At 41.6% G+C, this 22,631-nt stretch overlaps 1 protein-coding gene across 9 annotated transcripts in view; it reads left to right on the top strand.

Annotated features, from left to right (window-relative positions):
* Positions 1-22,631, top strand: part of HTT (huntingtin) — a 232,497-nt gene that overhangs the window by 69,252 nt on the left and 140,614 nt on the right. For all 9 annotated transcript variants that reach the window (XR_007773556.1, XR_007773557.1, XM_050947253.1 and 6 more), the window contains 8 exons: positions 8,824-8,944; positions 9,171-9,247; positions 13,099-13,250; positions 14,176-14,378; positions 17,171-17,297; positions 18,343-18,470; positions 20,465-20,575; positions 21,420-21,497. Coding sequence is in view for 7 of the 9 variants with exons in the window: in XM_050947253.1 (XP_050803210.1) it covers positions 8,824-8,944; positions 9,171-9,247; positions 13,099-13,250; positions 14,176-14,378; positions 17,171-17,297; positions 18,343-18,470; positions 20,465-20,575; positions 21,420-21,497 (997 nt within the window). In the remaining 2 variants the exon portion in view is untranslated. The remainder of the gene's footprint in view (positions 1-8,823; positions 8,945-9,170; positions 9,248-13,098; positions 13,251-14,175; positions 14,379-17,170; positions 17,298-18,342; positions 18,471-20,464; positions 20,576-21,419; positions 21,498-22,631) is intronic.

Here is a 22,631-nt window from a genome sequence, read left to right as displayed (position 1 = left end):
ACAGGACTCTTGGCTGAATTATAGGCCTGGTCTGCACTATGCGTTTATACCGATTTTAGCAGCGTTAAACCGATTTAAAACTGCACCCGTCCACACAATAAGGCCCTTTATATCAATATAAAGGGCTCTTTAAACTGGTTTCTGTACTCCTCCCCGACGAGAGGAGTAGTGCTGAAATCGGTATTAGCATATCGGATTAGGGTTAGTGTGGCCACAAATAGATGGTATTTTCCTCCGGGCAGTATCCCACAGTGCACCACTGTGACCGCTCTGGAAAGCAATCTGAACTCAAATGCACTGGCCAGGTAGACAGGAAAAGCCCCGTGAACTTCTGAATTTCATTTCCTGTTTGCCCAGCGTGGAGCTCTGATCAGCACGGGTGGCGATGCAGTCCCAAATCTAAAAAGAGCTCCAGCATGGATCGTACGGGAGATACTGGATCTGATCGCTGTATGGGGAGACAAATCTGTTCTGTCAGAGCTCCATTACAGAAGATGAAATGCCAAAGCATTTGAAAAAAACCTCCAGGCTATGAAGCAAAGTCCACAGCACAGTGCTGTGTGACAAGCGTAACGGAAAGCCAAAGAATCAAATGGACGCTCATGAAGGAAAGGAGGGGGTACTGAGGACTCCAGCTATCCCACAGTCCGCGCAGTCTCCAAAAAGCATTTGCATTCTTGGCTGAGCTCCCAATGCCTGTAGGGTCAAACACGTTGTCCAGGGTGGTTCAGGGTGTAGCTCGTCAATTTAATCTCCCCTCCTCCCCGTGAAAGAAAAGGGGAAAAAATCGTTTGACTTTTTAAAATGTCACCGTATGTCTACTGCATGCTGCTGGTAGGCACGGTGCTGGGGCAATGAAAAGCAGCATCCTCTCCCCTCCCTTCCCCGGTGGCAGACGGTGCAGTGCAGTAGGACTGGTAACCGTCCTCGTCATCAGCCCGTGAGTGCTCCTGGCTGGCCTCAGATGAGGTCGGCCAGGGGCGCCTGGGTAAAAATAGGAATGACTCCCGGTTATTCCCGGCAGATGGTACAGAACAGCTGGTAACCGTCCTCATCATAGCAACTGGGGGCTGACCTCCATCAGCCCCCGCCCCTTTCCTGTGTAAAGAAAAGATTCTGTACTGCCTGGACTGTCATAGCAGCTGGAGGCTGCCTCCCCCTCATTTTATCTCACTAAAAAGTCAGTGTTGCTTATTCCTGCATTTTTTATTACTTCATCACACAAATGGGGGGACCCTGCAATGGTAGCCCAGAAGGGTTGGGGAGGAGGGAAGCAACAGGTGGAGTTGTTGCACGGACACCCCTTAGAATGGCATGCAGCTCATCATTTCTGTGGGATCTGACACCGAGCGGCTGTGCTCTCTGGTTCTCTGATACACTGGTTCTCTAGTACACTTGCCACATATTCTAGGCAGGACTGACTCTATTTTTAGATACAACATAAAAAGGAGAGAATGACCCGGGGGGGGATCATTCCCATTTTTGTCTTTGCGCCCCCAGCCGACCTCAGCGAAGGTCAGCCAGGAGCACCCATGACAGCAGCAGACGGTACAGAACGACTGGTAACCATCTCTGCTACCTTGCAAAGGCAAATGAATGCTGCTGTGTAGTGCTGCAGTACCGCCTCTGTCAGCGGCATCCAGTACACATACAGTGACAAAAGGCAAAACGGGCTCCATGGTTGCCATGCTATGGCGTCTGCCAGTGCAATCCAGGGAAAAAGGGCGCGAAATGATTGTCTGCCGTTGCTTTCACGGAAGAAGGAATGAGTGACAACATTTACCCAGAATCACCCGTGACACTGTTTTTGCACCATCGTGCATTGGGATCTCAACCCAGAATTCCAATGGGCGGGGGCGACTGCAGGAACTGTGGGATAGCTACCCACAGTGCAACGCTCCAGAAATTGACGCTAGCCTCGGTACATGGACGCACACCACCGAATTATTGTGCGTTGTGTGGCCGCATGCATTCAACTTTATACAATCTGTTTTACAAAACCGGAATAATCCTGTAGTGTAGACGTACCCATATAGTCATTACTTACTCATTTGGTAAGTTACCATGAATTTCTGTCTTTTTATTTATTTTTTTTTGTATATGACCTGTTCATATCTACCAAGTCAGTCCCTTTTTTTCTGTCAATATTATTAAAATAATTTGTTTTCAAGTGCACCTCTTTTCCTTCTTACATTTAAAACCAAACCTCTTATGTAATGGAATAGTACTAAATAAGTCAAATATATTCTAATCTGGAGGAAAAGGTTTTTCCTCCTTAAAACTTGTGTGTTGTGTTAACGTGTAGGGTGTTTTGCTGCATTAGTTCTTTCTTCTGTTTAAACTTTAAGTGATAGTTATTTTAATTCTGTGCTTTTATTATTTCCCCCAACATTCAATTTCAGTGATGAAAGATGTAACCTCATATAATGAGGTGCAAAATGTGATTTATGAAAGAACATTTTTTTGTTTTTACATGATCATATTAGACTGATTAAAACATGGTAATATTCTTAAAAAAATTCTATAAAATGAAATTGTGAGTGGTTCTTCATGTGATTTCCTATGGCAATTCCACTCTAGATTTGTGCGCCTCATGCAAAGATGTCAGATTTTTTTCCCCCTCAGCAGTATCTGTCAGCGTGGCTTGAGTGCCCTCTGCTGCCACAAGCCACTGTGTGCTGGTACATGAGAGCGGGGTTGTCCCTGATTCCCCTCACCTTCCCACCTTCTGCCAGTGATGGTTGTCAGAGCGATCTCAGACTTGTTTATTCATTTGCATTTCTAACTCCTCGTAAATAGTGGTTAATTATTGTTAGTTTCTCAAGTTAATTAGTGTTAGATTTCTGTTTTTTGTGTCCTTTGGGATCATTTCTTTTCCTCTCAGTACTGGAATGATGCCTCGCTTCCAAGGGTTCAAGTCCTGTGGGACATGCTGAAAGCCCATGCCGGTCAGTGATCCTCATCTGACCTGCCTGAAGTGTATGGGTGAGGCACACATTAGTGTGTCACATCTGCAAAGGCTTCAACCCACACTGTAAGGATAGAGCAGTGAGACGTAAGTGCTTGCTTATGGAAGCAGTACTTCGATCCTCCAGCTGAGACATTGCGTGGGGAGAGTGCCCTAGATGCTTCACTATTGGTGCACAGTGCTCCATCACATGCATCTTAAGCTCCATGGTCCTGATCCTTGGTACTGAAGAAGAGACTCAGACCTTCCTCGGGTTCAGTATCTTGTTCTTCCACATTGGTGTTGAGATGAGATGGGGGCAAGGACTCTAGTAAGCATGTAGCAGAGAGGGCTGCCCGAGGAGCCTTGCCTATTAAGAGGGGTTTGATGCCTCTGGGCATGTGCCAGGTCCCTTGAGGCTGTCCCCTAAAAAGCATTTGAGGAGCCAAGAGTCGATGCAGTTCCCATCTACCCCAGAGGCATATGCAGTCTCTCAGTGTGGGTTTCATCAGCATTGGAAACCATCCAATTGCTTTCTGCACCCACAGTTCAACCCTCACCGCATCGAGAACCCCCCAGTGCCACTATCTAGTCCTCTTCTCAAACCAGTTTTATCAAGAGGGAAGACTCCCTTTCTTCCTTTGGTATCACCATCCCCAGGTTTAGGTTACCTCTTTCTGGTAGAGTCAGCATCAACATCTCCATTATGTGAAGCTTTGAACTACTCAGACTCAGAAGTGCAACCTTCATTATACCAGCTGGGACACAGTGCACTTACATTCCTTCAAGATTGTCATGGCCATGAACAATTCAGCAACCCAAACATTGGCCTTTCCCTAAGGGGCAATGGCCTGGCCAAGGTTGGGTCCCGGGTCCATACCAGAAGCCACTCTGGGTTCCCTGGGGCATCCCTCTTCCAGTCAGGACCTCATCTCAACCATCTCGTCAGTTGTGGGGAGTGCATCAGACATGACGGCACCGGGAACATTGTTCCCCAATATCTGATGTTGAAATGAGTACTGGGCCCCAAGAGCATCTCTCTCCAGTGTCTAGTACTCTGGTCCTAGCCAACCAACATTCTTGGGTAGCTTCTCCACCACAGATTATGGAGTTGCCACCACCTCACATGCTGGCTGCATCCTTGTCTTCATCACCATACGAAGCAGTTGATACAGTGGGAGACTGATCTCTTCCGAAGGCCACAGGACCCACTGAAACAAGTGGTTATCACTTCTTGGCACTGAAGAATTCTCAAGTTGGTGGACAGTCTAGTGTCTGCCACCGTTTCTAAGGTTGATCTGCCAGTCAATGAAGCAGTCATGGAGCTGGTCAAGACTCTGTGGCAGACACCCTCTTTCTTGGCTCTTACGTGAAACGAGCTGACTGAAGGTATTTTGTCCCCTCTAAAGAATATACACATTTTTTCCATCACCCTCTCTGGGTTCTGTTGTTGTAGGAGCTGCTAATGAGTGAGAAAAGCAGGGTTACCAAGCCTCCACAGCTAAGAGCAAAAATTCAAAAAGACTAGACTCATTTGGTCATAAACTTTATCCTCCTGGGGCTTGCAGCTTGAGATTGCAAGCCAACAGGCACTTCTGAGTCGATAAGATTACATACACTGGTAGAACATTGCTAAATTCAAGGACAAATTACTAGAGGGTTTCTCAGTGATGGAGGAGAAGGCTTAACTAGTTGCTAAGACTGCCCTCTAGGACAGTCTGGATAGTGAAGATTGGGCAGTGCCAGGAGAAGGTGGTCATGGTTACAGTCCTCTGGATTACCCACAGAAGTACAGCAGACCATACAGGACCGTTTGTTTGAAGGCCTTACCCTGTTCTTCAAAGTCTTTAAGATTCCAGGGCAACAATTTAAATCCCTGGAATAAACATTCCAGTGACTAAAAGAGAGCATTTTCATCAACAACCCTTTTGACGCCATAGCTTCGGTGTCCCCAAGATCTGCCTAGGAAGAAGGGAAGGAGCTATAAAAGGTGCACTCTTCTTCAGTGTCACTGAGCTCATCCCATCCAGCTACCTCTTGTAGGCAGACATTTTGATGGGATTGTTGAGAACTGTATATCTCCTCACTTCTGTCTGTTCTACCTTTTCTGTTTACCAGTTTTTTGTCCTGATTCCTAAGTGCCTAGGCCCACACAACATCAGAGCAGAGGGTCTTAAGCACAGTGGAACAAGTGTATGCCATCCAATGTACTTCAAACCTTCCCCAGTCTCTTTTCGCGAGCCACTCTCATAAGACTGCCCCTCAGCAGGTGATCCAATCTCTTCTCCAGATAGGGGCGAGAGAGGAAGTACTGTTGGACCTCAGGAGAAAAGGCTTCTATTCTTGTTACTTGATCCCCAAGACAAAAGGAGGTCTCAGGCCCATATTAGATCTAAGGGAGTTGAACAGATTCCTGAAGAAAGTAAAACTTCACGCGATTACCCTACGTCCCTTCCCTGGGACCAGGACACAGGGACAAGGAGTGCCGAGCTCAGCTTGTACACTGCAGCCCAGTACGGCTGGGGCTGGAGAATTTTAGCCAAGCCTCCCTTTTTGCCAGCCTGGATTTGAGCCAACAGGTTAGTGAAAGGGAGAGCCAGAGCCGGGGGAAGAAGGCATTCACCTGACCTGAGCTCAGTGCTGCAGGGAGCCAAGAAAGTAGATTTTAAAATAAAAAATCAGCTAGCTGGACCCCTTCCCAATCCTCCAGGTTCCAGGGTTTGACTTCTGAAAACAGCTGGGCAGCTAACCCCAGGCCAAGCCTGGGGAAGGAGTAAAAGAGGGCTGAAATCAAGCTAGCTCCACCTTTGATCCTGTAGTTAGGGCTTCATCCCTGGAGGCACGGCCCTGCCTCATCCCACCCCACCTTTTATCCATGCAGCTCTCCTCGCCAACTAATCTCCCTTCCCCACCTGCCCACTTCATTAGCCATCTTTCCCTGCACCACAGGGCACACTACCTACTACAGAGCATCGAGAAAACACATTTGGGCAAAAAGAAACCCTGGCTAATGTGCTGTTCTCTCCAAAGTGCCCCTGGCTTTAGCTAAGTATCTTACTAGCTTCCGCAAACTTCTTTTCCTCGCCTGCAAATTATAGTGATCACAGCCCAAGAAGCCCTGGAATGCGATTCCTTCCGAGGACGTGCTCAGTTGAGATATAATGACATTGACTTAATGTGCAAAAGAACATAGTAAGAAGAGCATGGAATGAATTTTATTAACATTATTGAGCTGCTTGTGAATGATTTTGTGACTCTACTCACCTGGGTGCATACAAATACATATAAATCTCTGGAAATTTTGTTTAGTGACACTTCAGACTCCTTTTGAGTGCTTAAACAGCTACATCTTGGGACTTTTCAGGGTTTGTCTGGTGACTTCATTCTATATGGAGTTGTCAACACTGGTCCCAACCGTCGAAAGTTTGAGATTCGTGGTGAATAGTTGACACTGTCAGTTCACAGTGCATCCCTTCAGCCTGGCAGCTGCTTGTTGGGTATTCACAAATTGCTTGGTGGTGGTAGCAAATTATCTTTGAAAATTAGGTGTCTGTCTTCCCCATACCTGGTCGTTTCCAGTATATCCACCCCTTTATCCGTATTCAATGCTCTGGGGCTCCTAGTGAATCAAGAAAAATCAATATTGAAACCTGTATAGACAACAGAATTCATTGGAACAGTCCTCAACTCTACAGAGACCAGAGCTTTTCTACCACAAAACAAATTTGAAACCATTTGAAGTCTAGTATTTCAAATGAAAGCTTGTCCGCTCACAACAACACTCAAGTGTCTCAGGCTGCTGGGTTACATGGAAGCATGTACTTATGTAGTGCAACATGCCAGACTGCAGTTCAGGAAGCTGCAAGCATGGCTAACGTAAGTATATGCCCCGAATTGTCACCATTTGGACAAGTGGTATGAGTGCCAGAGCTAGTCTTGTTGTCTCTAGACTAGTGGATAGATCCTCTAAAAGTGTGCATAGGCATTCCCTTCCTTCTCACACTATCGGTACTCGCTCTAGTAAGGGACACATCTTTAGGTTGGGGAGCTCACATTGGGTCACCTCAAGACCTAGAAACTCGCATAAATGTAAGGGAGTTAAGAGTAGTATGTCTGCTTGCTCAACCTTCCTTCCCCACAGAGTGGGGAAACAATCTTAGGGTTAAGGGCAATCCAGTTTCCTCTATCATTTACACCACCGTCTGTCAGTCCAGAGATTATGCCAGATTTAGATGGGTGGTCCTGTAATCATTTTTCAGAATCCACCGGCTCTGCCGTTTGCTTATGAGTCACCTATAGTTGAATTCTGATGTAAAATCAGTCAAAGAAGAAACAACGGTTACCTACCTTTGCGTACCTGTTCTTTGAGATGTTGCTCATGTCAATTCCACAACCTGCCCACCTTTGCTTCTGTATTGGAGTCCAATGACACAAACGAACTGAGAGGGATGGGGGCGGCTGCCCCTCTTAGACCACCGCACAGTGATGCATGCTGGCAGTGGGTGTTCAAGTCACCGTGATGGGTACTGCTGAGAGAGAGAAAAAAAAACTCTTGGCATCTGTGCACGAGGTGTACACACACCTGCAGTGAAATGGACATATGCAACACATCTTGAAGAACAGCAGTTACAGAACGTTAAGTAACTGTTTCTTTCCATATTCTTGATGCCTAGATCAGCGAATCAGTCTGGAAATTCTGCCTCTGACATCACTACCAGCAATAAATATTCTAGAGTTGGAATATAGGCCATAAGTAAGATGTCAGCTAGGCAGAAAGAAATCCAGTTTGTGCTCTCATAGCTATGAGCATTCAAAAATCAATCAATCAACTAGACATTTGTTGGTGAAGTAGGAAACAGATCTTACTTGACATGTTTGGGTTCACATTGTCTTTCACTTAAGGTGCTGTATTTTACATAGTCATTTTTATCGTCTTACATACACTTTAAAACACATACTGGTGTAAAAATGTAAATCCATTTTGTACATTTCCAGGGGTGGGAGAAACAGTCTTCATTTCATGATTCAGTATTAGTTAAAGTATTTCATTAGAACCCCAAACTCTCCCTTTATAAAATATGAGGATCAGAATGACTTAGAAGTGAATTATTCTATTTAAGGTTTTTAATTTTTAATTTGATAGCGTGTGTCCTATCACTCTCCCTTACTGTCAACTATGTTCTTAATAATCCTCCTTTCCAGTTTCTCTTGAGTCTGGAGACAGGCTGAGCCATATAGTTATAAGGGCCTGCTACGAGGATTAAGTTGCAGGATTCAGGCCGTAGATTGTAAGCTCTTTGGGGCAGGGGCTTGATTATCTTATTTGTAAAATGTCATGTGCTCACAGTGCTACAGAAACAATGAAACTAAAACAAATTAAGCAATAGTACAAAATACAGACTGCAAAGCTTTTAACAGCCTTTTCGTTTATTACTACAAGGAAGCAATTACACTACTTTGTGGTCTGAAACCGTTAGATATGTTTAAGCAGAAACTAAGAGCCAATGTTAGAAGGGTGATGACTTACGAAGAGCTTAGTTAGGTATTAGAAAATCAGTATGTTGCTATGCACTGGCAGTGCAATGAAATGAGCAATTAAAAAATAAAATAAAACTGCTTTAGTTGATCCAGCAGTAACACCATTAGAGCTTGCAGTTTAAAATGTAATTCTACAAAGATAAAGTTAATTCGGATTTAGAATGTGATTATGATTGTGTTGCGTTTCATTGTTATATCTTATTTGTTAATATCTGGTGGACATTTTGTGACATTTATCTCCTCAACCATCATTCACATTTAATTTTAACTATTTTTAACAAGATACCCTTTGACTTTTATATACTCATGTTTTAGTTAGTTAATTATGTTTGATTCAGAACATACAGGGGTTACAACATGGTGCAAAGTCCAACGGATGTCACTATGGAAAACAACCTTTCTAGGGTTATCTCAGCCATTTCCCAGGCATTGACAACATCAACTACAAGAGCGCTTACAGTGAGTATTTTTATAATCTATAAATAACAGAATTTTAATAATTTGTATCATATATATATATATATATATATATAAGTACAAATAAATTCAGTACTTATTTGCTGTATGCATGTGCCCCAAGTGTCATATAGCAGGTAACGAAGAAATGTTAGTGATGGGAATACAATGTATTTTGCTCCTACTCCCTATACTGTTAACATTGTACCGTCTTGCTTAATTTTTTCAGTTTGGCTGCTGTGAAGCTTTGTGTCTTCTCTCCACAACGTTTCCAGTCTGCACATGGACTGTAGGATGGCACTGTGGGTATGTTTCTTCATCCAGTATACAAGCTTCTAGAATTCATGTTTACAAAAACAGAGGACTCTCATTCAGGTATCAGAAGCCCTGCTTTAATTATTTGCTAAGCCAAGCCTCACTCTAGCAGTTGTTTAAAGATTTCATACAGACAGGTTTAAACATATTAGGCTTATAACAGGCTGGCATTGAACCAAATAACAGCACTTTCCACAGTCTTAAATAATACAGTCCAAATTCTGAGGTATTGGTTGTAACTGTTAGAAAAAATCAGTATTTGTTTGTCAAATGGAAATGGACAGAACATTGTGGTGGCAGAGAGGGAGGAGAAGTATTTTTCACGCTTCTGAAGGAATGTTCTAAACTCTGGAGTGGTAAATAAAAACATGTAGAGAAAAAAAATCAGCCGCCTTATTATTATTATTTTTTTTTTTTGAGAAGTCTGAATTTTTCACATGACCTATTCCTTATGTCTGTGTTATAGGTGTTCGGCAATGGAAAATAGTGTATAGCTGTTTGTATAAAGGAGACTGGCAGATGCTTCCCAGTTGCTTTTATTGGGAAGTCTGTGAGAAATGGAAAGCACTACTTGAAGTGCATACTTCCACTTATGTGGCTAAAGTGATTTTGAAAGCCCTAATATACTGTCTGTCTTCCAAAGAGATCTGTTACTTAAAGTAACTGTAGCCTTGCTAATATTGGGGTTTGAGCCTGTCTTTGGATACCAGTGTGTGTATTGCTGCATGTCCACTAAAATCAGTTACTGCACAGGTGTAAATGTTATAGCTGATTTTACATGTTGTGTGGCTGTGCATCTTCTTGGTTTGTGGGATTTTTTTTTTTTTTGGATCAAACCTTGTTGTTCCAAGCGTTGTTATTTATTTGTGTGTGCCTGTTTCTGCTGCAGCTACTATTTTCAGTTAACCAAGTATACAGTAATAAACTACTGCTATCATCTGTCTGCACTTCCCATGCCGACTATGCCGCTTTTGCTAGTGTTTGGTGCCCCTCCTCCCTTACATTAGGCTTCTGTTCAAGTCCTTTAAGTTCATACATTTGCTTGGGTGCTGGTTTCGCTCCCTATTTCCACATATACAGAAATAGTCTCTCACATGCTTTCTCATGTTTTCTACTTCAGCGGTTTTTCTCCCTTTCTGGTGACTGAATCGCAAGGGGAATCTGTGCCTTAATTTCTTTACTTGTGGTAAAATTACAAAATTTGCTGCTTCTCTGGTTGTCTGAAGTTGTGTTATGAAGTACACTGTCTTTAAAGAGATAATATCTTTTTTGTTCATCATCTTGCCCTATCTTTCTATACCAGGCTCAATTTTGCAATACTTTTGCAATTAGCTGTCCATCCATTCAGTATACTATGTGCGACATCTATGTGCTGAAAGCCTATCTTTTTGAGCTATAAACTTCTCATTTTACAGGTGAAGTAGGTTCAGACCTGATCAATACTTGACCAGCAGGAAGGATGGATACAAATCTATAGTAGTTTTTTTGGGTTTTTTTTTGAAAAATAAGATTGTTTTTAATTGTTTTTTAAAATTTTGTTTGTTTGTTTTTTTTTCTTTTTAAAAATAAACCTGTTTAAAATGAAATCTGAATTTAATACAAAATATGTTAAGGCATAAACTTGTTACAGTTTAGTTATAAATGTGAAACATGTTTAAGAGAAGTTTTATGTACCCAAAGCATTTAAAGTTGCTTTGTTTAATAAAAATAAATGTATATGCTGTTTTGTGTCTAATTAAATTATAGTTACCATCCTAATGCAGCTTGACACAAATGAGCCAAACATTAATAATCTAGTAAATAAGCAATATATCATTCACCATTTTCTAGAATACTAAAAATATACAGCTAATAAGAATTTGAAAATATTAAACTATATAATTGCTTCAATAAATGTATATAGTTATGAAAAAAGGTAGAAAAAAGATTTACCAAATCTAGTGCAAAGGCTTTATTTAGCTGGAAATCGACATGTTTGAATGGTTGTATCAACCAACAAGAATGCACCTTTCTTTAGAAAATAACTGAAGTACAAATGGAAATGCTGATTAAAATTGATAATTTAAATTCAGACTTTCCACTAGGTGTATAAAATCATGATTTAAATCAATCCCTGTGTTGGGAGATCACAAAGAAAAAGCACAGTACTGTAGAAAGTGGAGTTGATGATTTAATAAATAACTCATGCCCGTCTCTGAGTCAACACAAAATCAGTGGCTCTTCATGGAACTCAGTCTTGTTAAAAGTCCCATATGTAGGTCCAAAATGAAGCTGCTTATTCTCATTTTCCAGGCCCTCCGTTGTTTAGCCCCTTGTACTCCTCTCAGCTTTGTCTTCCTTTAGTCTCTCTCAATGCTTTCTTTATTCTGCCCATACTGTTTGTCTGCTTGCTCCCTCCCATTCCTATCTCTGTTGTTTTTCATTCTGTCCACAAATCTGAAATTACCTGTCCACTATGCCTCCACTCTTTTCTCTAAATTTCTGCTCCACTCCCTTCAGGGTGGCTTGCCAGCCTGTGTTTATAAAATACACAAATAACCGGTTCATATAAAATCCACCCTCAAAATGCATGCAGTACTCTTACATGATTGCATGGTCATGTTGTTGGTTTTTTGGCTTTCTCTTTTCCCAAGCCCTCCAGTTGGTTGTTTCCTCTTGTTCTTGTATTAATTTAGATTGTAAATTCTGTGGAGTAGAAACTCATGGTAGCATGTCGTGTGCATTGATGGTGGGAGGGGGCTCCAGGCAGGGGATTGAGATGTGGGAGGGGGTGAGGGCTTCAGGTTGAGACCAGGGATGAGGGGATTGGGGTGCAGGAGGGGACTCTGTGTAGGAGCAGGATGTTGGCGTGTAGGAGAGGTGCGGGCTCTGGGAGGGGGCCTGGGTGTGGGAGGAGGCTTCAGCTGGGCAGGGGATTGGGATGTGTTGGGGGTGGGTGGAGCGGGCTCTGGGTGGCTCTTACATCAGTCAGCTCCCGGAAAGCAGTGGCATGTCCCCACTCTTAGGCAGAGGTGCGGCCAGGCAGCTCTGCGCGCTGCAGGAGGCTCCCCGACAGCTCCCATTGGCCACGGTTCCTGACTAATGAGAGCTGCGCAGCCGACGCTCAGGGTGGGGGTAGCACACAGAGACCCCCTAGTCGTTCCTCTGCCTAGGAGCCATGTCGGCACTTCCTGGGAGCTGCGCGGAGTCTGATAGGGTGCCTGCCATCCTCATGCCAACCAGACTTTTAACGGCCTGGTCAAAAAACTTTTCCGGTCGAAAACTGGACACCTGGCTACCCCCTATTGTTAACTGGTGTTCCTCAATAAGGCTAAAACTAAGAGAAATCTTTTCTGTGCTGTTTGAGCTTAACTTTTGAAACATTTAAATCCACATCCTTTTCCTTTGCTATTCTTAGTATGTGCCTATTTCTAAATATCTTTAACAGAGTATCCAAACATACATGACATATTTGTGAGCATTTTAATTCGATTGTTCATTATAACAAACCATTGTTTTGTGTTACGTCATGCCTTAATATTGAAATATGCAAATTAGCAAAGTGTTGTTTAATTGTTGTCCACCAGTAGATTCTCTAAGTACCTGTGATGGTCACTGCAGTAGTAAAACACTCTCCAGTTCTTCATTGAATGCACAGCAGCTTTCATGTTAATCTTTGCTGAAACTTTTTGTGTGTACTTAATGCAAGATACTAAAGGTAGTTCAGCCATATAGATAGATTAATAGTTTCAAATTAATAAGAAATATAATGTTAAAACCATGTACCACACTGTGCTTAGTTTCCATAAGACTGAAAATTTGCCTAGGAAGCATGTATGACAATTTCATAATTAAACTTTCAGTGCTTCCCAGCTGAGTCCTTCGGAGGAATCTCGGAAGAGCTGTACCATTGGAATGGCTGGAATGGTTTTGTCCCTTCTTTCAACGGCCTGGTTCCCACTAGATCTTTCTGCACATCAAGATGCTTTGATTTTGGCTGGAAACTTGCTTGCAGGTAGACAAAAATAGTTGGGCTGTGTCAGTGTGTGCTCAGTGTCAAAATCTCCATTATGTAGTCAGAAAGCTCCATCGCCATTTCACTCTAAACAATAAAATACTTGCAAGTTTCAGAGCTGAAGAAATGCAGGGCAGGAGAAAAAAAAAGTTATATCCATGGAGTTTTGGATTATCTTTCAAGTCTAATGGTTTCTCCTTGTTGGGCTGGGCATCTGATGCTCGTGCATGGCAGTTATCTAGATCTGTGGGCCTTCTCAAATTTTAATAATGTTTGTACAACTGGCTTTCCCTGTGTATCACCTGATACTTAATATCCTAACCATAATATCAGAGAGGTAGCCATGTTAGTCTAGATCCACAAAAACAACAAGGAGTCCGGTGTCACCTTAAAGACTAACAGATTTATTTGAGCATAAGGTTTCATGGGTAAAAAACCCACTTCTTCAGATGCCTGGAGTGAAAATTACAGACACAGGCATAAATATACTGGCACATGAAGAGAAGGGAGTTAACTTTACAAGTGGAGAACCTGTGTTAACATGGCCAGTTCAGTCAGAGTGGATGTGGTCCACTCCCAATAACTGATGAGAAAGTGTCAATACCAAGAGAGGGAAAATTGCTTTTGTAGTGAGCCAGCCACTCCTAGTCCTATTCAAGCCCAAATTAATGGTGTTAAGTTTGCAATGAATTGCAGTTTCTCTTTGAAGTCTGTTAGGGTCTGTTAGATCCCTTTTGGAGTTGGTCCTGCTGGATTTTAATTGGCTAAAGGAGTCACTGTTAACACAAGGCACAATCATGGCTCTTGACCTCAGGCCAGTAAGTCACTAGTCAACACATGACTTTAGCCAAAACCTAAACCAAGGCTTTTCATGTTTTAATAATAACTGTAACAGTTTTTTTAAGTAATGCACTTGTTGTTTCAGCAAGTGCCCCCAAATCTTTGAAAAACCCCTGGGCTACTGAAGAAGATATGAATCCAGGTGCTGCTAAACAAGAGGAGCCATGGCCGGCTTTGGCTGACAGAACTCTTGTTACTTTGGTAGAACAACTCTTTTCTCATTTGCTGAAGACCATTAATATTTGTGCTCATGTGGTGGATGATGTTGCTCCTGGCCCAGCAATAAAGGTATGATTTTTATTACGCTTTATAACTCCAAAATGTTTGTGATATAAAGAGCTGTTGTTGAGTTATGCACTTTGTTGGAGACGATATAGACAGCCAGATTTTATTTTGGTGGGGTGTTCAGAGTGTGTGTGTGTGTGTGTGTGTGTGTGTGTGTATATATATGTATATGTAGATAGATGAGGAAAACTTATACCTCTTTAACATCACTAACAGTTGTCTTCTGATTTACAGTTTTTTGTTGAACTCCATTGTGCTCAATATCTTAAAAGATTGAGACTATCTTTCTGTCTCTCAGATTATTTTCCTTGTACAAAATAACCCATCAGCTCTAGCTTTTGTTTCATAGGGTTAAGAATGTGTTGGTCTACTTCAGTAACTGAGAGTTTGTTTGCACTGTGATCAGATGTCCGATGGCAGCATGGGCTAGCATACCTACACTAGCATGAATCTAGCTAGCACAGCTAAAAATAGCAGTGAAGACATGGCAGCGTGGGCCTCAGTGAGGGTTAGCAATATGAATAAGTGCCCAGCTGCCATCCCGTGCCATCCCATGCTGCCGCCAGACCTTCAGTGTAGGGTGGATGTATCCTGAGTTGTTGCTGTTCTGCAGCTCTTGGGAGGGATTATTAATATTTATCCCTTCTGTCTCATTTATCAATGACCATAACATTTTAACGCCTCCCAAGAATATAGAAATAACCATCTTTTTTCTTCCTGCATAAGAAATAGTTGGATTAGTTCACACTGTTTTAATATTATTTTTATTTGCTTATTGGAAGAACTAACTGAGAATGTGAAGGCAAAGAAACAAGTTTTGCGTTTAGTTTTAAAAATATTGAAGTACCTGTTTGTTTCTGCCTCTGGGGAAGCAACCTGGGATTGGCCACGGTCTGTAGACAGGATACTGGGCTAGATGGACCTTGGTCTGACCAGTACGGCCATTCTTATGTTCTTAAATAGGGCAGACCCACCCCAAACTGGTGATTATTCTTCTGTAAGATATACCAAGCCAGTAACAAAAGCAAACTTCTATCTCACCACATCAATTCACAAGAAGTCAGAAATTCAGTGTCCTTAGGCATTCCAGCACTTATTTTACCACTCAGACACTAGACTGTATGAAGAGTGGTTATTTAAAGCCAATTTAATCGAACAAAGGGTTCTTTTAATGCCAAGAGATCAGCCACGTAACGAGGTTAAATTTATGACTCGGGTCTTGCCCAGTAATCATGCTAAATCTAAAGATTTATTTATAAGCGGAAAAGGATGAGTGTTAAAGTGGTCAAAGGAATCAAGTACATACAACCATTGCAAAATTTTTGTATCAGGTTTGAAGCAGTGATAGAATAAACTGGTTTATAAAGTCTCTGGTAGCTTCCAAAAGATTGGAAGATCTCCAGTCCATTGGTTGTAATGCTTCTGTTAGTGTAAGTTCAGAGTCCAGAGATCAGAGCAAGAAAGATGCAAATTGGAGATGCTTCCAGGGTTTTTTATACATCCTCTGTCTTAATTTGTGGAAAAGTACAGGCACAAGATAGTCCAGGGTCATATGAGCTAATCACGTACCCTTGCATGCTTTGAGTCATAGAAGTAGCCATTATCCCTATTCTGGCTAAAAGGTCCTCAGACAAACCAATCGGATGGGGATAAACTTTTATGACCCTTTGTGTTCGTTGATGTGCCATTAACTTGAGTGGTCCATTCAGTGTGCTGACTAGATTGGATGTAAACTACCTGATGGGTGTTAATCCAGAAGCAAACACATTTGAAATACAGGTATATAGTTAATATTAATAACTTTTAAATATGAAGATGATACATGCATACAAACAGGATAATTGTATTTGGTAGACTGTAACTTTTCCATTTTTGCCTTACATGACATACCGTATGTACTTGTTCATTAGCCTATTAGTTTATAAGCCAATCCCCCAAAATGGGTAGGTAAAAATAGCAAAAACTGTATGACCCTTTCATAAGCCGACCCTATATTTCAGGGGTTGGGAAACTTTGGCTCCCGGCCCGTCAGGTTGGGACATTTTGTTTACTTGGCGCATCTGCAGGCATGGAGCCCCTCAGCTCCCTGTGGCCGTGGTTCGCTGTTCCCAGCCAATGGCAACCTTTCAGAAGTGGTGTGCCAAGTCTTCATTTATTCACGGTAATTTAAGGTTTCGCGTGCTAGTAATACATTTTACATTACAGGGGCCAGTGGCTGGAACCCCAGACTGGCAGCAGGCTGAGTGACTCAGCCCGCTGTCGGTCTGGGGTTCCCGCTGCCGGCCCCTGTCAGCTCGAGTCTCGACCGCCGGCCCCACTCAGCCCCCTGCCAACCCGGGGTTCAGTCCATCCAGGCTGGCAGTGGGCTGAGAGGTGGCAGGGACCCCAGGCTGGCAGCAGCCTGCCACCGTAAATCAGCTCACATGCTGCAGGTTGCAGACCCCTGCCATAGAGTTTAAAATAATCAAATTTTGGTGTAGACCCGTTTATAAGCCGACCCCTGCTCTTTGATGCGTCTTTTTTTTTAACCAAAAATATTGGGCTTATGAACGAGTATATATGGTACTTTGTATAAGATTTGTTGTAATTATGTAACAGTGGTAGCAACAATAATCTACATGGTCATATTTTAATCATGCAGCGTCACACCCCCAAACTAAGATTAGATGAAACCATTGTTGAAAAAGGCAGGTGTAATTAAACGTGTGTAACCCTATAAATGTATTCTATGTTTAGATGAAGGAAAAAATGCTGATACTTAAGTTTTCACACTGTTTCAAACATTATTATTTTAGGCAACATTGCCTTCTCTCTCAAACCCACCTTCTCTAAGTCCAATTCGTCGGAAAGGGAAAGAGAAAGAACCTGTGGAACAAACATCTGTACCAATGAGCCCTAAAAAGGGTAGTGAAACTAATCCAGGTAAGGGGGAGGGGAGAGAGAGAGAGTTTTTGTGTGTGTGTGTGTGTGTGTGTGTGTGTGTGTGTACGTACGTGGGGTATTGAGAAGAAACACTGATTTGTATAATTCACTTTACTGTGAAGTTCCAATGTTACTTCTGAAGAGGGTTGCATACAGTCAAAAGAAGGTCAAATTATTTTCAAGAAGAACAGGAGTACTTGTGTCACCTTAGAGACTAACACATTTATTTGATCATAAGTTTTTGTGGGCTACAGCCCACTTCATCAGATGCACAGACTGGAACATACAGCAAAAAGATATTTAAATACAATGTTCCAGTCTGTGCATCTGATGACGTGGGCTGTAGCCCACGAAAGCTTATGCTCAAATAAATTTGTTAGTCTTTAAGATGCCGCAAGTACTCCTGTTCTTTTTGCTGATAGAGGCTAACATGGCTGCTACTCTGAAACCTGAAAGTATTTTCAGTATTAAATCTTGAGTGGCAATTCTTTTTCATAAAGAACCCATGAACTCTTTGGTAGCTATATGAATTTCTCTTTCTTGCTGTTACAATCACGATTTCAAATCCCATAAACTTTTGACTAAAAACAAAAATAGTCTGTACATAATGCTTTGCAAATGGAAGCTCTTCTCCTATTCAGAGCACAGAGTGGGTGATCCTGGAAAGCAAAAATCTAAATACTGACAATATAAGAGTTTGCAAGTTTTTCTGTAGCTAGTGCAGAAATGGGCAGAAGTACGAGGAGAAAAAGTTAATTCTGCTTTAAAATAGTTCTTGGGGAATTTTAGTAATGAGTTCTGTATGGGTTAGTTGTCTTATTTTGTAGCTGATTCACATAGAATGTATTGTTTTAATACTGTAAATGCAGGTCCTCTGCGTCATTCTAGGAGCTTAAAGACAGTTCTTACTCTAATCTTTGAAATAGATATGTTGACTCATTTTACAGTTTACTTCAAAGTCGTTAAATTAAATGTTGAAGAACACTAGGGAATATAGTTAATGTGCTAATTGATTTCTTCAGGATTATTTTTCTCTTTTAATAAGCTACTAGGCAAACCGATACTTCAGGGCCTGCTCCAACAAGCAAATCGTCGTCACTGGGCAGTTTTTATCATCTTCCATCGTATCTCAAGTTATATGATGTCTTGAAAGCTACCCATGCTAACTATAAGGTACATAACATGTCCTTTAGGTGAAATACAAGAGAACTCTTTTTTCTGCTAGTGTTACACTACCCCATGTTGCAAGTTTCATTCTTCTTTGAGTGCTTGTTCATATATAGATAGATAGATAGATAAGAGATAGATAGATAGATAGATAGATAGATAGATATATAATTCCACTGATGGTGTGAATTTGCCCTATGCACTGAAATTCATATTCTTTTGGCCAGCAGTATCCTTTGTGGCCATACCTGCATGCTCAGTGTCTTTGTCCCTCCAGCCCAAAGGCATATAAAGAGTGGGCTAACCCCAACCATCCCTCAATTCCTTCTCAGTGTCCGTGGCTAGGAGTTGGAATTTGCAGTGCCTACACTTCTCACTCAAGGTGTGGCCTTTCCATTGTGCTGTAAATAGATAGGCACTTAGCAGTTGGTCATTGGATTAGGTTAGTCATTTTTGATAGTGTTTCCTTTCCTCATTTGAGGAGACAAAACTTTTTCCTTTGCCTGTAGGACTTTCCCAGTACCTGGTCCAGTCATTTCTGATTGAACACAAATTTCTAGGCTTTAAAAGTTGCCTTCCATGTGAGGTGATAGTTTCCCCTTAATGATGTGCACACATGGTGCTTAATGTGGCTTGATAAGAGGCACATTCTATGTGCTATTGTAAATCGTTTTTATAGAATTCAAAAGGCAAGAATCCCATCTGAAATAGCTTCTAAATAGCTGTTGAGACATCCTTCTTCAGATCCTGCAGCGGCTAATGTGAAAATCCTGAGCGCTTCCACTGTCTCCTGTGCTCGCAGATCTGAAATGGGCATCTCTAAAAATTCATCCTTCTCAACTGGTAAAACTTCTGGGGTTAGGGGAAGAAAAGAGTACAGAGCCTCTAAGGGAAAGAGATCTAGGTCTCCTTCACCAGGTCCTCTCAAAGAAGCCAGAAATCCAGAATTGCCTTTGAGAGGGGTAGTTTAGTGCCCCAAAAGGGTCCCTCTGGCACTCACTAAGTCACCAGACACTGTGTTCAAGGACTGGCCTCTTTGATACCCTGGAAATTGCCCAGTACTGACACCTTGGCACCAGTATGACCAGTAACGACGACTATGATTCTGATGCCCTCCATTTGCTTGCCTCCAGCACTGGTACCCTGAGTACTGAAACCCTACTTGGCATAAAGGATTCCTGTGGTACTGGACTCAATGCTATTTGTAGTGAAAGTACCATTACCAGTTCCGAGCGCATTAGCAGTACCATTTGGGACATGGTTTGAGGGCTTGTGTCTACAGCGAGTTAGTGAGCAGGAAACTGGGGTGCAAATCTGCAGTGATCCAGTGTGCTGCTCACCAACTGTCCATACAGAGCATTTTACTGTGCCCTAAAAATTCCTGAGTGTGCTTTGACTTTCCGTAATAAGTTTGACACAGTAGGTAACTTTTAGTGTGCAGCAGCAGGGTCCACACACAGTTACTGTGCAACACACTTGAGCACTGTAGGTTAATACTGAAACTTGCTGCTTACTAACTGGTTGTATATACAATGCATGAGTGTGTTTCCTTCATTATACCTGGGACTTCTCTCTTTTGCAAGAGGAATACTCCTCCTCTTCTGGCTCAGATAATAGCAGGGAGGTGTCAGCGGTGCATTGCCTGAGGTCTAGGTATTCAGCTCCATACACTTTAGAGAGGGGATTGAGGGCTCATTTTTATTACCCAAGACACAGAGCTCTGAGAGCTACTCCTTGGTATCTGCCCCCATGACCCTCTACATCATATAGGCACCATGGGAATTACATCAGGACAGAAAACCAAGTCTGCAACCCAGTCCACAAAGGGACATTATAGTCAACTCAAACTACAGCTCTTTCAACAACAGTCGGGCTTCTGATGAGGACTTAGAATGGGAGGTCTATTCTATCCCAACACCCATTTTTTCTTTCTCTAATTTCCATCTGACTGTCTAATACCTTTGCTGGGTTAAAAAATTTACTCTAACTATTTTGACAAGGTTACATTGGATCTTCAGAACAACATCGAAAAATTTGGAGGTTTCCTGCGATCTGCCCTGGATGTCCTCTCTCAAATTTTAGAACTAGCAACTCTTCAAGACATTGGAAAGGTGTGTTGCTTTATTTAATATAATGTGAAATTAGCCATATTTATAACATTCATAGGGAAGCAAGTATTTAACAAAATTTTAGTTCATCCTTCCAGTATTAGTGCTTGGAAAGGCTGACAGATCTTGGAGACAATGACAAAATATTGGGTTGCATAGTAAGTGAACTTTAAATCATGGGTGTCAATTTTCTTTTTTCATATGGCATTTGAAAAGCAATGGGCTGGAATAATTGAATTTTAAGATTTGAAAGCCATTCTAATCCTTCTGGTGTAGCTAGGAGGATCCCCACCTTGTGCAACCACTGTAAGCATGAATGAGGCAATTGTCCGTGATGAGTTGTGTGGTTTGCACCTCACCACAGTCACAATTTGGTAATTCTTTCATTTTCCATTTTTGGAGGAAATATCCACATTTAACTAATTAAAACATCATCAGTAGTTCTACTGTGTAAAGTCAACTACTAAAAAGCTGAATAATTTTGCATAATTTAAGATACAGTGCTTCGTTTCCCAAGAAAGTTAGAGATCTTTTGAGTCATACTCTGATTATAGTCACATAATTATACTGTATTCATATTAAACGAAGAAAATAATCGAGTTTTGCTCTTTTTCCTGAGTTTGATATTTTCAGTTCTTAATTTAACCGGTGGTCTTTCATACAAACTTTTTAAGGTATGTCAAACTGTAGATTAAAATTGTAACTTCCTGGGTTTCTTTATGGTCCATACTTCTGGTTTTAAAGCCTGCAGTTTTGCATTTTTTTTTTGTTTGAGAATATGCAATAGTAGCTTCTCTTTTACTTCATGAAGAAATGTTGATTAAATGACTGTTAAATTTGTGTCTAGTGCGTTGAAGAGATTTTGGGGTATTTGAAATCCTGTTTCAACAGAGAACCAATGATGGCAACAGTTTGTGTACAGCAGGTAAGGAAGTAACTTTTTGCATGGGGGGGGGGGGGTAGTGTTGGAACTGAAGGTCCCCTCTGCCCCAGCAATTTGAACATGAACAACCATTCTCATTCTGAAGGAAGGGAGTGTAGGGGAGCTTCATCTAGGAAACAACCTTGTAGTGGCCAGGGAGGATGGAATAGATAACCTTTTAGGTCACTTTAAATCACTTGTGTGATTTGTTCTGGAACCCCTTGTGCCATCTGACTAATTTCTCTTGACACAGTAACACTTATTAAAGGAGCTTTATTAAGTGGCAGGAGAAAATTATTCCAGTTGTCTGGTTACAGAGTGCATTTAAGAGAGGGTAGGAAGCACAATTTAAAGGACTATTATGGAGTTGAGAGATCTGGATACTATTCTTGACTTTCCCGTAGATTTCTTATGTGGCCTTTGGGATACTTCATATGCCTGTCTCTACTCCTCTCCTCCTCCTTCCCCCCCCCCCCCCCCCCCCCGACCTGCTGAGCCTCCCATTGACTTCAGTTGAAAGTGAGTGCTTAGCACTTCTGGAAATCAGGTTCTTAACTTTTCTCTCCTTCAGTTTTCTCATCTGTAAAATGATGATGCTCTGCTTACAATGAGGTTGTGAGGCTTAATTCATTGAGGTTCATAAATTATTTGATTCTTGAATTAAAGGTACAATAGAATCACGCAATATTATTTTGGTATAATTCTTAATTTCATGGATTCTTTTATCCCTCAGCATGAGTTTCTGGCAGTGTATGGTTGAGGTTTATCTAGCACCTATTTTAAGCTCTAATTTAAAAAAATGCAGAAGTAAACTTACAGAAAATAGTTAAGTTAATCAAATACTCAGATACAAAATTAGTAAATTTTTAGAGTACCCTACTAAATACAAAGACTTCCAACTATACCCACTCTGCATGGGTTCAATAGTGATGTCTATGATGTCCTAGCATGGCCTAGTAGGTAGCACAAGTCAAATATACAAACTCCCTGTAACATTTTTTTGTAAAGGCTACCAGAAGGAAAACACTAGCTATGACTTTGGTCGTGGATGACCTGGGCTATATAGGAACCAGTGATAGGATTGAAAGATGACTACTGGTGAAAAACACAAAAAAATTTTTATTTATTTATTTATTT

Source organism: Gopherus flavomarginatus, chromosome 3 (assembly GCF_025201925.1).
Source record: "Gopherus flavomarginatus isolate rGopFla2 chromosome 3, rGopFla2.mat.asm, whole genome shotgun sequence".
Classification (NCBI taxonomy): Eukaryota; Metazoa; Chordata; order Testudines; family Testudinidae; genus Gopherus; species Gopherus flavomarginatus.
Note: the sequence above shows the minus strand (reverse complement) of the source record. Positions and strands in the feature narration are given on the sequence as shown.